General features: G+C 41.5%; 1 protein-coding gene across 1 annotated transcript; it reads right to left on the bottom strand.

The window, feature by feature from the left end:
• Positions 1-346: 346 nt before the first annotated feature.
• LOC306918581 (ALX homeobox protein 1-like) lies at positions 347-9,877 on the bottom strand (the record flags this gene model as incomplete). Its single annotated transcript, XM_079531473.1, has 4 exons — positions 347-829; positions 7,133-7,261; positions 8,159-8,517; positions 9,604-9,877. The coding sequence occupies 4 exons, from the start codon at positions 9,875-9,877 to the stop codon at positions 347-349; spliced, it is 1,245 nt and encodes a 414-aa protein (XP_079387599.1).
• Positions 9,878-16,416: the final 6,539 nt, after the last annotated feature.

Raw genomic sequence — 16,416 nt, 5'->3', positions numbered from 1 at the left:
GCACGCAACCACACACACACGCACACACACACACACGTGCTTGTGGTTGTCCATCGTGTCCGATGCTGACCTTCTTCTCCTATATTTGTGAGTCTTCTGGTGTCTGGTGTTGTTCTGATCCCATGGATCCACAGTCCAGGTTTCAGAACCGGGCGTATGAAAGCGGTACTGGGGGGAACAGGGGTGGCTTTGCGGGCATGATGCCTCTTTGTACGCTTTGCTGCACGGTGTTGTGCGCACACGCATGCACGCACACACACGCACACACACACACACACAGCACGACACACACACGCACACACACACACACACACACACACACACACACACACGGGTCCATCAATAATCACATAGCCCAGGAGATGTTGGCCGTGTGCTCCTTGGCCTTCATCCTCAGCACGGCGATGCTGGACGACCGCCTCTCGAACTCGGGCTTGGTCTCGAAGGCGGCGAGGTGGGGGTGGGCGTGGGGGGTGTGGTGGTGGTGGTTCAGACCGCTGGGGGCGGGGCCCGGCGGCGGCCCCACCCCCCCCGCCAGCAGGGAGTCCGCGGTGGCGCCGAAGAAGTTGTTGAGGGAGACGTGTTGGAACTGGTGGTTCTGCTGGCCGCCGTGGGGGGGGAAGCCGGCGGCCGCCGCCGCCGCCACGTATTGGTCCACCGCCGCAGAGGAGGAGGAGGAGGAGCCACCCACCGTGGCTCCGCCCACAACGCCACCGCCGCGGGGGGAGGGGGAGTAGGTGGCGACGCAGGGGGAGGGGCCGCGGGGCAGCATGCAGGATGAGACCACGGAGCCTCCAGGAGACGCGCTGGCCCACAGCTGGTTAGGGATCTGGAAGGGGGAGGAAGGGGGGGTCAGGTTAACACACTTTTATAGGACTGACACTATACACAATTCTACAAATGTCTTCTAAATCATGTTGCTATATCAGTTGGTTCTGAAACATTTTCATGTCAAGGACCCCGAAAATTATATGTAATTGGCCGCCGACCCCCATCTGAAAATGAACCCAAAGATTTGAGTTAAAAACGTTTGCTCTGAAAGAATATATATTCAAAGATTTGCGCCACATTTCTTAAAGATTTTTTTCAAAAGATCTACAAGCTACAAGCAAGATCTACAATCTACAAATGGAACCAAATGGACCCTAACGGGTCCATTTGGTTCCCTTTGTACACTCTCAGAGTTAAATTAACATTGATTTTACAATATAAATTAGGGGTCCGTAGACTAATGCATGTCAAACTGGGGGTCCTTCAAATTAAAATGCTAGAGACGTAAAAATCATCTCTTATGGTGGTCCCTGGCGTACAGGATCGGCTTCTTGACTCCTCCTGGCACTTTCCCTTTTTTATTTGTATGCTTAAATGTATCGCTCTTTACTAAAAAAGCTAAATGAAAATCAAATCAAATCAAAGACATGACATGACATGTGAAGCCATGCATGTTGTCATAAGCACGACCCCCCCCCCCCCCCCCCCCCCCAATACACTGTAACTGTAACGTATGCAATAAAAATATACGGTAACTTATTGTTCTGTCATTTTTACAATATGTTACAACTATAGCGTTGTCCCGATCCCATCGCGGGATCGGAAATCGGGGCCGATCACGACATTTTCAAATGATCGGAATTGGATCGAGAGCAAAATAATCATGATCGGGACATCATCAATATTATATCCATATGATGATATGAGACTGGATATTATCTGTGATTTTGGATATTGTAACTATTGTGATATGGCATAAGATAAACGTGTTATATAAGAATATAAATATCGGATCGATAAAAATCGGGACATCCCTTAGTTACAACATATTGTAAATATTACAGTCAGTTGTGTTCTAACTTCTAACTGTAGAACGTAGCTTTACAGTATATATAGGATAACAGAACATATATAATCTCTCAACATAATACATGGTTATAATTACAATACGGCCAATAATTCATGATTACATTTGTTTACTTTGAGACTTTTGGATACACTGTGGCCAAAAAGTCCAAACGCCAAATTGTAGATTAAATGAGTGTTTCAGTGAGTCTGTGAGGTTCAAATTAGGTGAAACGAGCTAATAATGGACCTCCTCTAACGAGAACCACATGCTGCGATTAATACTGTAATTAACCCCATTTAGACCTGACGACGATTCTACGAAATGTCTTCTAAATCCTGACAGTTTACTGAAAAACCCTATGTTTCTGTGTCTCAAACTATTTCATGTCAAGGACCCCAAAAAGTATATGTAATTGGCTGCGATCTACAAGCTCATAGCTTGTAGATCTGCTATTTTTGAATAGCAAAAGTTTAAAAATAATGGTTAAAACACCAAAAGGGGTTCCCGTACTTCTGAATCCTGAATGGATTCATACAATGATGCACATGTACTTTTCTCACAACCCACAGACCCTTTATGTCTGTGTGTTGTTTCGAAAATATTGAACCAATGGACCCTCAAAATGTCTGCTATAGCAACTAACTCCACCAGCTCTCCCATCTCTCATGGAAGTAATTGACAATATATAAAGTTACAACACCAACTTTGATGAGGCTGTATTGCTTTGTTTTAAAAATATAAGGTTTTCTTAATTCCCTGAACATTTTATATTTTTCATTTCCTGAAAAATGAACATTTTGGAGTTATGAGGTTTCCTCCCGACAGCAGAGATATACTATCTCATTGAGTTCCTCCTTACAATCAACAGTCTGAGAAGTAACTATTCACGGACAGGGCAGTGACATTTTGGAAGGAGATGGAGAACCATGAACTATATTTTTCACAAATGTCATGATAAACCTTTTGTCGTCGTCCCCCCCCTCCCCCCGCAGTATAGTCCATTAAAAACAGACAATGTTGCATCACATATAGACAGAAACACAGACGACACAAAAGGATATCCACGTCAGCGAACTGACAAAATAAAAAAGGTTTGCTTTCGGATCTGTTTAGTGGCCTAAATACCACAACTCAATCATGGTTTGTTAAAGAACAAAGCTCTTCATGTGACAGTTAGCTATACTAGTCACGGCACAAATATCTGGAGCATGACGGATCATGGCTGTGTGTAGCGATGAGAATCAACTGTATTTTACCGATGCCGTCAGTCAGTGACTGATCAGAATACAGCGCCCATGTTTGACCCAGAAAAGCACGTAATTACGTCCCTCACAGGAATACCATGCAGAACGCTCGCCTCAAACGATTGCAGACACACAACTTTTTGGCAACTTTTTGACTTTAGCCTGTCAGACCTGAGGACGATTCAACAAAAATCCTGACAGTTTTCTGAAAAACCCACATGTTTCTGTGTCAGTGGTTCTTAACCTTTATCATGACAAGGACCCCCAGAATTATCTGTATTTGGCCGCCGACCCCCATCTTAAAATATGTAGTTTCAGGGACCCCCCAGAAGCAAAGATTTGAGTTAAAAACGTTCGCTCTGAAGGAATATATGTTCAACGATTTCCGCCACATTTTCACGATTTTTCAAAAATAGCAGATCTACAAGCTCGTAGTGCCGCGCTACGAGCTTGTAGATCCGCTATTTTTCAAGAGATGAAGTATAACATAATAATGCTTAAAACACCAAAAGGTGTTCCCGTCCAGAATGTGTTTTTAAAACAATAATAGGATATTCCACCATCAATTCCACTATTCAGCCACAGACCAGCTCATCAGATACTCTGACGCAAAAACAATCATATCAATCAAATCAATCATATCAAAAACAATGATACACTGTATCATGTGTTAGTCGATACGATTTGGTCAACTTAGAGCCGTGTTCATCGCCTCGACATGCAGTATGTTGTTTTTGGCAGCAAATGTCTATTTTAGTTTAGTCATCATTATAGTCTTTGGAATGAAACTTTTGTCTAGTTTTAATCATATGTTATGTCACCCGGAATGTTAGTCTACTACATTTCTAAAGATTTTAGTCGACTAAATCTGCAGTTCATTTATTCAACTAAAAAATGTTTTGCCGTCGTAATGACAAATTTTACACTTGCTGAAAATAGCCGATCTACAAGCTCACAACGCGTCGCGCTGCGACGCGTTGTGAGCTTGTAGATCGGCAATTTTCAGCATGCAACCAAGTGTAAAATGACTTATAGTGGATCTCTTGTCCACTAGTCCCTTCCTAACATTTTAGTCTAGTTTTTATTTGTCGACAAAATTGTCAGTATATTTACTCTCATAGTTTTAGTCATCATAGCTTAGTTTTCATTTATAGTTTCCATTTAGTTTCCGCCAGTGAAAAAATGTAGTCGACGAACATTTTTTTGTCATAGCATTAGTCGACGAAATTATATAGGAGGAAGTTTGCATGGTAAAAATGTCCATTCCAGGCAAAAAAGGAGCCGACAATATAAATATACTCACAAAGGTAATAAAATAAAAAATAAATAAAACAGGATCAGAGGACAACAACGCTCAAGCGTTAAGAGCAGGGACGTGCACACATAGACATCAAAGGGGGCTTCAGCCCCTGCCCTTACCCGTCTGTAAAACAACTGCCCTTTTACCCGTCTGTAAAACAACTGCCCTTTTACCCGTCTGTAAAACAACTGCCCTTTTACCCATCTGTAAAACAACTGCCCTTTTATCCGTCTGTAAAACAACTGCCCTTTTACCCTGTCTGTAAAACAACTGCCCTTTTACCCGTCTGTAAAACAACTGCCCTTTTACCCGTCTGTAAAACAACTGCCCTTTTACCCGTCTGTAAAACAACTGCCCTTTTACCCGTCTGTAAAACAACTGCCCTTTTACCCGTCTGTAAAACAACTGCCCTTTTACCCGTCTGTAAAACAACTGCCCTTTTACCCGTCTGTAAAACAACTGCCCTTTTACCCGTGTGTAAAACAACTGCCCTTTTACCCGTCTGTAAAACAACTGCCCTTTTACCCGTGTGTAAAACAACTGCCCTTTTACCCGTCTGTAAAACAACTGCCCTTTTACCCGTCTGTAAAACAACTGCCCTTTTACCCGTCTGTAAAACAACTGCCCTTTTACCCGTCTGTAAAACAACTGCCCTTTTACCCGTCTGTAAAACAACTGCCCTTTTACCCGTCTGTAAAACAACTGCCCTTTTACCCGTCTGTAAAACAACTGCCCTTTTACCCGTCTGTAAAACAACTGCCCTTTTACCCGTCTGTAAAACAACTGCCCTTTTACCCGTGTGTAAAACAACTGCCCTTTTACCCGTCTGTAAAACAACTGCCCTTTTACCCGTGTGTAAAACAACTGCCCTTTTACCCGTCTGTAAAACAACTGCCCTTTTACCCGTCTGTAAAACAACTGCCCTTTTACCCGTCTGTAAAACAACTGCCCTTTTACCCGTCGGTAAAACAACTGCCCTTTTACCCGTCTGTAAAACAACTGCCCTTTTACCCGTCTGTAAAACAACTGCCCTCTCCAGACCACGAATGAATGCAGCATTTACTACATGGTGAAAGAAATGTAAATGCTCTCCTCTCCTCTCCTTTCCATGCCATGCTGGAAGGCAGCATTCAGGAGAATAGCTTTTCTCCGAAGTCTCCTGAACTTGAACGCAGCATTTTGCTTTGAACAAATTTGTTACGAACACACCGCATCTCCACTATAGCTAAAGAGTGTTGGGTTGCGCCACCGAAAATAGCTGATCTACAAGCTCACAACGCGTCGCAGGGCGACGCGTTGTGAGCTTGTAGATCAGCTAATTTTCGCTATTTTTGTCCAAAAGTGCCCTCTTACGGGATTTCAGCCCCTGCCCCTCTAACCTACTCTCTACACGTCCCGGCATCAACATTATGGAGGAAAAAAAGCTATGGGGGAAAAACATCCATGTGTTTCTACACAAGAAACACATGATGGAGTAAACAAGACAATCTAACAGAATTACAATGTGATTTTTTTTTCACCCATGATATAAATTATAATACTGGCCATGATAGGTCTATATACTGATATACAATTCTCTAATTAATTTGTCTGGACTCTTGGAAGATTATACCTTCACACACGCACACACGCACGCAACACACACGCACACTACACACGCGCGCACACACACACACACACACACACACACACACGACACAAGCTAGCTTATCCCTGTGACCACACCCCGACCAAACGATTTCCAACCATGAAGATATATCGCTTTTAAAAACCCATATACTAGAGAACTATAATATAATATTGTAGTTCCAGTCTGTAATCTCTAATTGCTGGCAGGGAGTAGCCTAAAGACATATTACCGTCTCCTCTCACCTCCTCTGAGGATGACCTCTCTCTGGCAGCGACCACAGATAAATCGACCACAGATAAATCACAGATAAATCCTTAGCTTCATGAAATCCGAGAAACATCCATATAATTCATCCGGTGACACCTCGGTCCTCACCGACGGCCTAATCAACGTTCAAAGCATCTTATCTGTGTTTAAATCTACAACGATGGGCTATAATTAATTAATGACGAGGGCAGGTCGGGACATTTTGATCAATTGATAATTGATTAAAACAAATAAATTAATATATAAGGGCTACATTGGTATACCGAAATAGAGGATATATTAGGAGAACTTAATAGAAACATCGATCCAGCAATACAGCTATATACAGCTCTGTACATCGACGGAAAACATTTGTATGATTTGTTCAAACTTCTCGACCATTAATTGCGCATGGATCACATGATTAATTGATTCACAACAACACACCGCGACAGTCTGAACTTTTCATTTAGGAGTTTTCAAATGAAACTAGAGGAGTTCCATTTGTCATTGACAACAGAACTTTTGGTGTTTTAAGCATTATGTTATACTTTCGCTATTGAAAAACAGCAGATCTACAAGCTCATATCGCGGCACCGAGTGCCCTGGAACAACATATTTTCAGATGGGGGTCGGCGACCAAATACAGATAATTCTGGGGATCCTTGACATGAAATAGTTTGAGCACCACTGACATAGAAACATGAGGTTTATCAGAAAACTGTCATGATTTCGAAGACATTAGTATAGAATCGTCCTCAGGTCTAAATGGGTTCAGAGTAGCCTAATCATAAATCATAAAGATGTCCTCCAACACCAACCTGTGAATAGGTGTCTGCTCTCGGTAACACCGACAGGTCGTAGTAACGTACCTGTGAATAGGTGTCTGCTCTCGGTAACACCGACAGGTCGTAGGTCGCAGCGAAGTGACTCTTAGCTTGCTGCATCTGACCGTAACGTTCCCTCTTCCTCCACTTCGCTCTTCTGTTCTGAAACCACACCTAGAAACGGCAGGATATCATTCAGATGTAATACTTGTAATAAAAAAAGAAACAGAATCCTGAGAAGTTGAGAACTGCATCCTGCAGAAACTGAAAGGTGATGAAAGAAAACATGATGTTTTCCTAATTGAAAAATAGCCTAAATTTGAGCAAAAAAAATAATCGCAGCTGAAATGATTTACTCCTTAATTGATGAAGTAATGCAAATAGTATAGCATATAGTAGCCTATTACCCAAATCAATGATTTGAGTTCAAGTCATGTATGTTTAAAATGCCCATTGACGAAAATTCTTAGCCTATATATACTCACGCATAAATATAGGCATAATAAGCTATATTTACGTATGGTATTTAGGATTTTTATAGGCCTGCTATAAGTATAACCCACCATTCCTCTCGAAGAGTGTTGCCATATCCCTCTCCATTTTTTTAAGGGAGAAATTATTCAAAACGCCCCTATCATTTACAATTTCACAAAATGCAGGGTTGTAGCCTATATATATTTATTAATCTAAAATAACAAATAAAATAAAACCCTACCTAATACAATAAATGAAATGAAATAGAGTAGCCTGTCCTGCTCTATATATACACACAGTTTAGTATAATTTAAAAACGAAACGTTAATAATTAATTAAAGTCTAGTCCTCTATATATAATTAATTAAAGTCTAGTCCTCTATAGTTTAGTATAATTTTAAAACGAACCGTTGCTAATTAATTAAAGTTAATTAAAGTATAGTCCTCTATATATACACAGTTTAGTATAATTTTAAAACGAACCGTTGCTAATTAATTAAAGTTAATTAAAGTATAGTCCTCTATATATACACAGTTTAGTATAATTTTAAAACGAACCGTTGCTAATTAATTAAAGTTAATTAAAGTCCTCTCTACCTGCACTCTGGCCTCCGTCAGCTCGGTCCGCATGGCCAGCTGCTCCCGGACATAGACGTCCGGGTAGTGGGTCTTCTGGAACACCTTCTCCAGCTCCTCCAGCTGCGCGCTGGTGAAGGTGGTGCGGTGCCGCCGCTTCTTGCTGCTGGACACGTTGCTGTCGCACTTGTCCCCGAGGAGGTGGTCCTCCAGGTGGTCCGTGCAGGTCTTCATGTCCTGGTGGTGAGGACCCCCCGGACCCCCCCCGGAGCCCCCGGGGGACTGAGAGGCCCTCACGCTGCAACAACTGTCCAGGCTTGACCTCCCCATGTCCGGGTGGCAAGAGTCCTGGTCGTCGCTCTTCGGAACTCCGTAATTTGCTGCAGAAAATAATAATAATGATAATATTATAATAATAACAATAATTAACGTGAATAATAGCATATAATAAGCATAACAGTAGGCTAATCATTTTGTAGCATACTATAAAATAAATCACATCTTACATGACACACACACACACACAATTTACAATTTACAATTTACAATTTAGGCATTTAGCAGACGCTCTTAATCCAGAGCGACTTACAATAGGCAAGAACAAGAAGCATGGGAATACATCACATATGTAACAAAATGCATTTATCGCGAAACATGCGTAAGCTAAGACCGTGACTAGAACATATCTATATAATGACACTATACATATAAACTATAACTAGAACATATCTATATAATGACATGTTCTAGTTATAGTTTATATGTATAGTGTCATTATATACAGTGTCATTATATACACACACACACACACACACACACACACACACACACACACACACACACACACACACACACACACACACACACACACACACACACACACACACACACACACACTCTCTCTCTCTCTCTCTCTTATTTTATTTTTTAAACTGACCGATTTGAAGACAATTAAGATATCATGACTATAACATAAAATATGACCTGTATTATTATGTCTATATTTATATGCAAATGAACAGCCATAATTTGCATATCTTCCTCATAATTTAAGAAGCAACTTCTCAGCTATAATTTAATATGAATTCATTGGACTCATAATTATGATATGTATATAAAACAATGTCAGGCAACAAACAAACACAACATGCTAAAGTTATAGCGACGCATAATAATAATAATAATTTAGATAGCATTTTATGTAGATTTAGCACTATATAGTATATATGCATAGTTTAATTATATAGATATTCCACTGTTACGTTCTTAACTTACATAATGATTGTGAACTGAATGATATGAACTACTTTTTATATATGTGATGTATTGCCATGCTTTTTGTTCTTGCTTAATGTAAATGCTCTGGATTAAGAGCGTCTGATAAATGCCTAAATAATTTACAATTTAGGCTAAATTGTAAATTGTATAAATTGTATAAAGCGGCCTATATATTATATTAAACCCACCGTTGTGTTCTCCGCAGGGCGAGGACCGGGCGTGGTGGTCGCTGCTCTGCAGCCCGAAGGCCTGCTGCGACCCGCACTTGGGCGAGGAGGAGGAGGAGGTCTTGGTGGTGGTGGTCGTTCCGTAGTAGGAGCCCTCCACCAGACACCCCTCCATCACCCCAACGTGGTCCACGGACCCCCCCACCGGGGGTCCGGGGCCCACCATGTAGTAATCTGTGCCTTTGATGATCGCCTGGCTTTTCAAGGCGAACTTCTCGTCCATGTAGTCCATCATTTTTTAATTAAACAAAAAACACCCCAAAATCCCCGTCGCTTGCTTATCGCTCGCGTGTCGCTCCGCTCGCTTCGCTGCGCGATAGTTTCTCAGATCAGTTCATGTCACCGTGAAAAGTAGTATATCTCCTTCCCTAATTCCTCCTTCCTTCCTTCCTTCCTCCCTAGGCACGCCACGTTGAGCGATTATTATAGACAAATAATTCGTCCCCCAAAAAGAGATGTTCGTCTTTAAGGCACAGCCTCGCCTTCTAACGCGACGGAAAGGAAAGGAAAGGGTTCTCTCCTCCTTGTAGCTCCTAGACCTACTTTTCAGTATTAAGAACATGCCTCGTTTCCCCCAAAACCCAAACCCAGAGTAAGTCTGTCCCACCAACTCAACTCAACTCCTCCCACACACACGTCCCAGTCCAACCCAAACACATGACTCTAAGTGACGGAGTCACTAAACCAAACTAAACGCTTAGGCCTTACTGCTATATACACTCCACGACGGAAACAATCCAATTGACTTTAATTTACAACATGTTTAGACATCTGGACTTTAAGGCAATAATTTATCGTCTCTATAAGTTGTGTGGAGTGCAAATGGGATTTGGCTTGCTGCTGCTCTGGGTGTGTGTGTGTGTGTGTGTGTGTGTGTGTGTGTGTGTGTGTGTGTGTGTGTGTGTGTGTGTGTGTGTGTGTGTGTGACAGGACGGGCCGTTTCATCTTCATTCACTTGGACTTTCTGGACGGATTATTTGTTCTGCTCGTCAAGCTACTGGAAGTGGATCAGAACAGCTTTTGGTTCCCAACGTTTTTTTTTATGTCAAGGACCTCCAAATTGACACTAATTATCCCACGCGGACCCCCTCCGTTTGAAAAGATATGCCTGCAATGATGCTAAAGCCGTTTCATTTCAAGGACCCCCCAGTTTGACCTGCATTAGTCTATACGGACCCCCCCATTTAATGGTATTTTATTTCTATCTCTGGGACCCCCCGTTTATATTGTAAAATCAATGTTAATTTTTGTACACTTTTCTGAGAGTGTACAAATGGAACCAAACCATTCGGTTCTATTTGTACACTCTCAGAGTTACAGACCCATAAAGGGTCCTTTTGGTTCCAAACTATATCATTTAGCTGGGGACCCCCTGGAACTCCCTCAAGGACCCCTGGGGGTCCCCAGACCCCCACTTTGGGAACTAGAATTCAGTGCATTTCTCAGATTCCCTTCATGCTCTAAGGCACCATGGATATATTATTGATTTTATTTATTTATAGCTGACTATATGTGTTTTAAGTTTGTACGAATTAATTTAATATATTTGTGGTGGGGGGAAATGTCTAACTCCAGCACATTATAAGCTATCAAATATAGGTCATTTTTTAAATTATATAAAATGGCAACATTTGAAGATTATTATTTGTGAGCCTATAGTAGCATTATTATTATTATTATTATTATTATTAGTATTAGTATTAGTATTAGTATTAGTATTAGTATTAGTATTAGTATTAGTATTAGTATTAGTATTAGTATTATTTTAAAGCTATGAACGTATACATTATTCATTTTCAAATAAACATTATCTGAATATCTGACAGAAATCATGGAACTTCAATACAATCTAACTTTTGGTGACTGACCAGCATTTCTCTCTCAGGACCCGATACCCGAATAATGAAATAATGAAATCCTTCTAAAGTTTATTTTGTGTATATAATATAGGCCTATAAACGTTATGAAAAGTCAAAATCCTACAAAAAAAGGGTATTTTTTTTAAAATAAAGGATTCAGACTTTGTAACGTTTATGTTTCGCCAATCTGCAACGCAAATGCTATTTTATATAATTATTATAATGGAATGCCATTACCGTATATATATATTCTTGTTACCTTCACCCAACCAAAAACAAAAAATATGAGTCTATATTTTATTGTTTTATTTCATATTTAATTTTGGTTTAATCGAAGCGACATGATCTGCCCGTGTCAGAAAACATGCAGTGAATAAACCGAAGAGAGCGTCATTGTTTTATTGTGTATCTAAGTGCACCAAATTATTCACAAAATTAAACTCCGTGCCTCACTTGACCTACATATTGAATCATTCTGAGAACACACACGTGCTAAAATATGTGAGTTCGTTGAATCAAATCAGCATCAGCTGGACAGCATGATATTGATAATTGACAATTTGACATACAAAAAACAGTGGACTTTACAATGCTATGATATTTGCAAAAGGACATGAAGACTTCTTCCTTATATTTATTTCTTATAGAGAGGAATTGTGTCGCTATCCAAACCCTTTATCTCCCTATAGGCATACTATTACTAATATGTGGTTTTCAACATTTTTCACATCAAGGTCCATTATTTGTTCTGCATTTCAGCCACAGACGGACCACCATCTGATGACATTTAGCCTCTCAGACCCATTTGAGCCACGGACCACCATCTGATGACATTTAGCCTCTCAGACCCATTTGAGCCACGGACCACCATCTGATGACATTTAGCCTCTCAGACCCATTTGAGCCACGGACCACCATCTGATGACATTTAGCCTCTCAGACCCATCTGAGCCACGGACCACCGTTTGATGAAATTTAGCCTCTCAGACCCATCTGAGCCACGGACCACCGTTTGATGACATTTAGCCTCTCAGACCCATCTGAGCCACGGACCACCGTTTGATGACATTTAGCCTCTCAGACCCATCTGAGCCACGGACCACCGTTTGATGACATTTAGCCTCTCAGACCCATTTGAGCCACGGACCACCGTTTGATGACATTTAGCCTCTCAGACCCATTTGAGCCACGGACCACCATCTGATGACATTTAGCCTCTCAGACCCATTTGAGCCACTGACCACCTGATGACATTTAGCCTCTCAGACCCATCTGAGCCACGGACCACCGTTTGATGACATTTAGCCTCTCAGACCCATCTGAGCCACGGACCACCGATTGATGACATTTAGCCTCTCAGACCCATCTGAGCCACGGACCACCGTTTGATGACATTTAGCCTCTCAGACCCATTTGAGCCACGGACCACCGTGTGATGACATTTAGCCTCTCAGACCCATTTGAGCCACGGACCACCGTTTGATGACATTTAGCCTCTCAGACCCATTTGAGCCACGGACCACCATTTGATGACATTTAGCCTCTCAGACCCATTTGAGCCACGGACCACCGTGTGATGACATTTAGCCTCTCAGACCCATTTGAGCCACGGACCACCGTTTGATGACATTTAGCCTCTCAGACCCATTTGAGCCACGGACCACCATCTGATGACATTTAGCCTCTCAGACCCATTTGAGCCACGGACCACCATTTGATGACATTTAGCCTCTCAGACCCATTTGAGCCACGGACCACCGTTTGATGACATTTAGCAGACCCATTTGAGCCACGGACCACCGTTTGATGACATTTAGCCTCTCAGACCCAAAACATAGAATATTTTGTTCTTTGGATAATATTTTGTCCACCATTCCATTCTGTATTGATGTTGGTACCATTAGGAGAGATAACAGGCAAACGTTGATCAAAATAACAATTATTCTACATTCTCTAATTGTGTAGACTTATTGTAAATCAACTAATGCAGATGTTTAACAATAATTTATCTCGTAGCGTATACACATGAAACCAAATGGACCCGTGATGATCGGGTCCATTTGGTTTCATTTTGCGCTCTCAAGAGTTAAATATCTAATAAGGTAGGCCTATAAGGGTCCATTTGGTTACCATCAACTCTCCATCATTTTAGCTGGGGACCACCTGCCCTGGAAACCCCTCAAGGACCACTGGTGGTCCCCCGGAGGACCACTGGACTAATGTTCTACTATACCATTAATGTCCCGCGGACTCGGACCTTTTATAGGCCGCCAGGCACGCCTTATATTCGGCTGGTTCGCAGTCGGGTCACCGGTCACTGCAGTGTACCTGGGGGAGGGGGGGGGGGTTCCATGAGGAAAAATATAAACAAATAGAAAGTGATCGTATAGCGAAGGGGGGGGGGGGGGGGGGGGGCTTCTGTCTCTTATTGGGGTTTCTTAAAATGACCTCCGTGCACCGTCCCATGCTGGGGAGAAAATGCGAAAAGTTGACTGCGGTGTGGTCGGACATTTCTGCCGCAAATAGCTGCCTGCATGCCGGCTGCGCCGGGTCGGTTGTTCGGGTCGGGGGGCCTTCCCTTTATAAGGTTGCATGGTCACCGTTTAGAGAGGCAGATAAAGCTAAACTAATAAGCTAAGTGCAGTATGGGAGCCATTAGCCATATATTATATTATATAGGCCTATAGCCGCTACTGCATGAGAATAACGACCTATCTCCGGTTTTAATGTGACCGTGTGTTACATCGCTGATTACATTATATAGTATATAATATGACTTGAGTTGAATTTGCCGTTAGAATCATTTTAGGCCTGTTGCTCACATGGACACTGGAGTCAGAGATATATCTGGGTTTAATACATTCTGGGCGGGAACCCCTTTTTGGTGTTTTAAGCATTATGTTATACTTTTAGCTATTTTTTGAAAAATCGTGAAAGTGTGGCAAATCTTTGAATGTATATTGTTACAGAGTGAACGTTTTTAACTCACATCTTTGCTTCTGGGGGGGTCCCTATGGAACAACATATTTTCAGATGGGAGTCGGTGGCCAAATACATATAATTTGTGGGGACATGAAATATTGAGCACCACTATAGCAACATAGGTATTTCAGAAAAATGTCATGATTTAGAAGATTTATTTATTTATTTCAATGTCAGGCATAAACGGTTTAATACAATAAACATCCTAGACTTCAGGGAATGTGTTCACTTTAACTGAAATGGATTGGTTTTCAGTCCCTGTGTCATTCACTAAACCATTAGGCTACTGAGATATTCAATCTGCACCAAATAAAGATTTGACCCCGACGTGATTTGAACACGCAACCTTCTGATCTGGAGTCAGACGCGCTACCGTTGCGCCACGAAGTCCTCTCACAGACCCTACCCCGAGTGGAATAGATTACCATCTGAGTGATGGACGTTGACTTACAAATGTATTGCAAAGAAACATTGAATAATTGATTGATTGAAATATTTATTAACAGTTTGCAGAATTACAGTACAATTCAAGCACAACTCAATACAAAGACTGTTAACTGTGAGTGGACGACCCAATAAAGCATTACACTTGTTTACAAGAGGGTCCACCTTGTTCAATTCATCAAAACATTTAGAGACGTACAAATATACACTTCTATAAAGCCAAAGAGCAGAACGGGAATTCAACAAACAATATGTATTGATGTAAACAATCACATTTACTTCAATTTACGAGATGTTTATAGACATCTGGATCCTGGCAATAATTTATCGTCTACAAGTTGTGACTGTAAATAAGATTTGGTCCGGCGTTTGTGTAATTCAGCAAGACTTAATTGTCTCCATCATCATTCAGTTTAACTTGATTTAAGTATATTTATGAACAGTTTGCAGAAATATGGTTACATTTCACATGAAAGCACAACTCAATACAGAGACTGTTACTGTGGACGAAACACTGATAAAGCATTACACTGGTTTAATACTGGGTCCACCATGTTCAATTCATCAGAATGAATTACAAATATACACTTATATGTAAAAAAAAAATAAAAAAAATAATAAAGGGGGTTGGGGGAATTTTGAAGGAGTCAAGGGAATCGCATGTCTTAATGACTGTTGGTAGGGCGTTCCACATATTGGTGGCATAGGAGCGAAATTAAATGTAGTCCCTTGTTTGTGCCTAATCTGGGTTGCACATGGTTTGTTGAACTCCCTCTGGTGAATACATATATATTCTAGTGAAATACAGTGTATTTCATATTCCATTGATTTTGTACTATGGAAAACGCAGGGAGGGAGATTTGACATTGTTATTGCGATCTAAATCCACGTCCTCACAATTTAAGAAATAAAGCTTTGACCCCGACGTGATTTGAACACGCAACCTTCTGATCTGGAGTCAGACGCGCTACCGTTGCGCCACGAAGTCCTGTGAGATGACCGGGGATTATTGATATACAATCTGGGTCCATCATGCATTGTTAGTGGTTCCCAAAGTGGGGTCCGGGGACTTGAGGGAGTTCCAGGGGGTACCCAGCTAAATGATAATTTGGAACCAAATGGACCCTTATGGGACTGTAACTCAGAGAGTGTACAAATGGAACCAAATGGACCCTAACGGGTTCATTTGGTTCCATTTGTACACTCTCAGAGTTAAATTAGCATTGATTTTACAATATAAATTGGGGGTCCCAGAGTTAGAAATGCCAATTAAATGGGGGACCGTAGCCTAATTCAGGTCAAACCTGGGGTCCTTTTTTATGGGGGTCATTGGCATACATTTTCTAATGGGGGTCCGCCGGGCTAATGAGTGTCGATTTGGGGGTCCTTGGCATGAAAAAGTGTGGGAACCACTGCACTATTTATATATCCTACACGGCTTTGTGAAGTACCGTAGCCCTCCACACGGAAACACAAACGTACCACTTTA

This window comes from Electrona antarctica (genome assembly GCF_951216825.1).
Source record: "Electrona antarctica genome assembly, contig: scaffold_114, whole genome shotgun sequence".
Lineage (NCBI taxonomy): Eukaryota > Metazoa > Chordata > Actinopteri > Myctophiformes > Myctophidae > Electrona > Electrona antarctica.
This window is presented reverse-complemented; position numbering and strand designations above follow the sequence as displayed.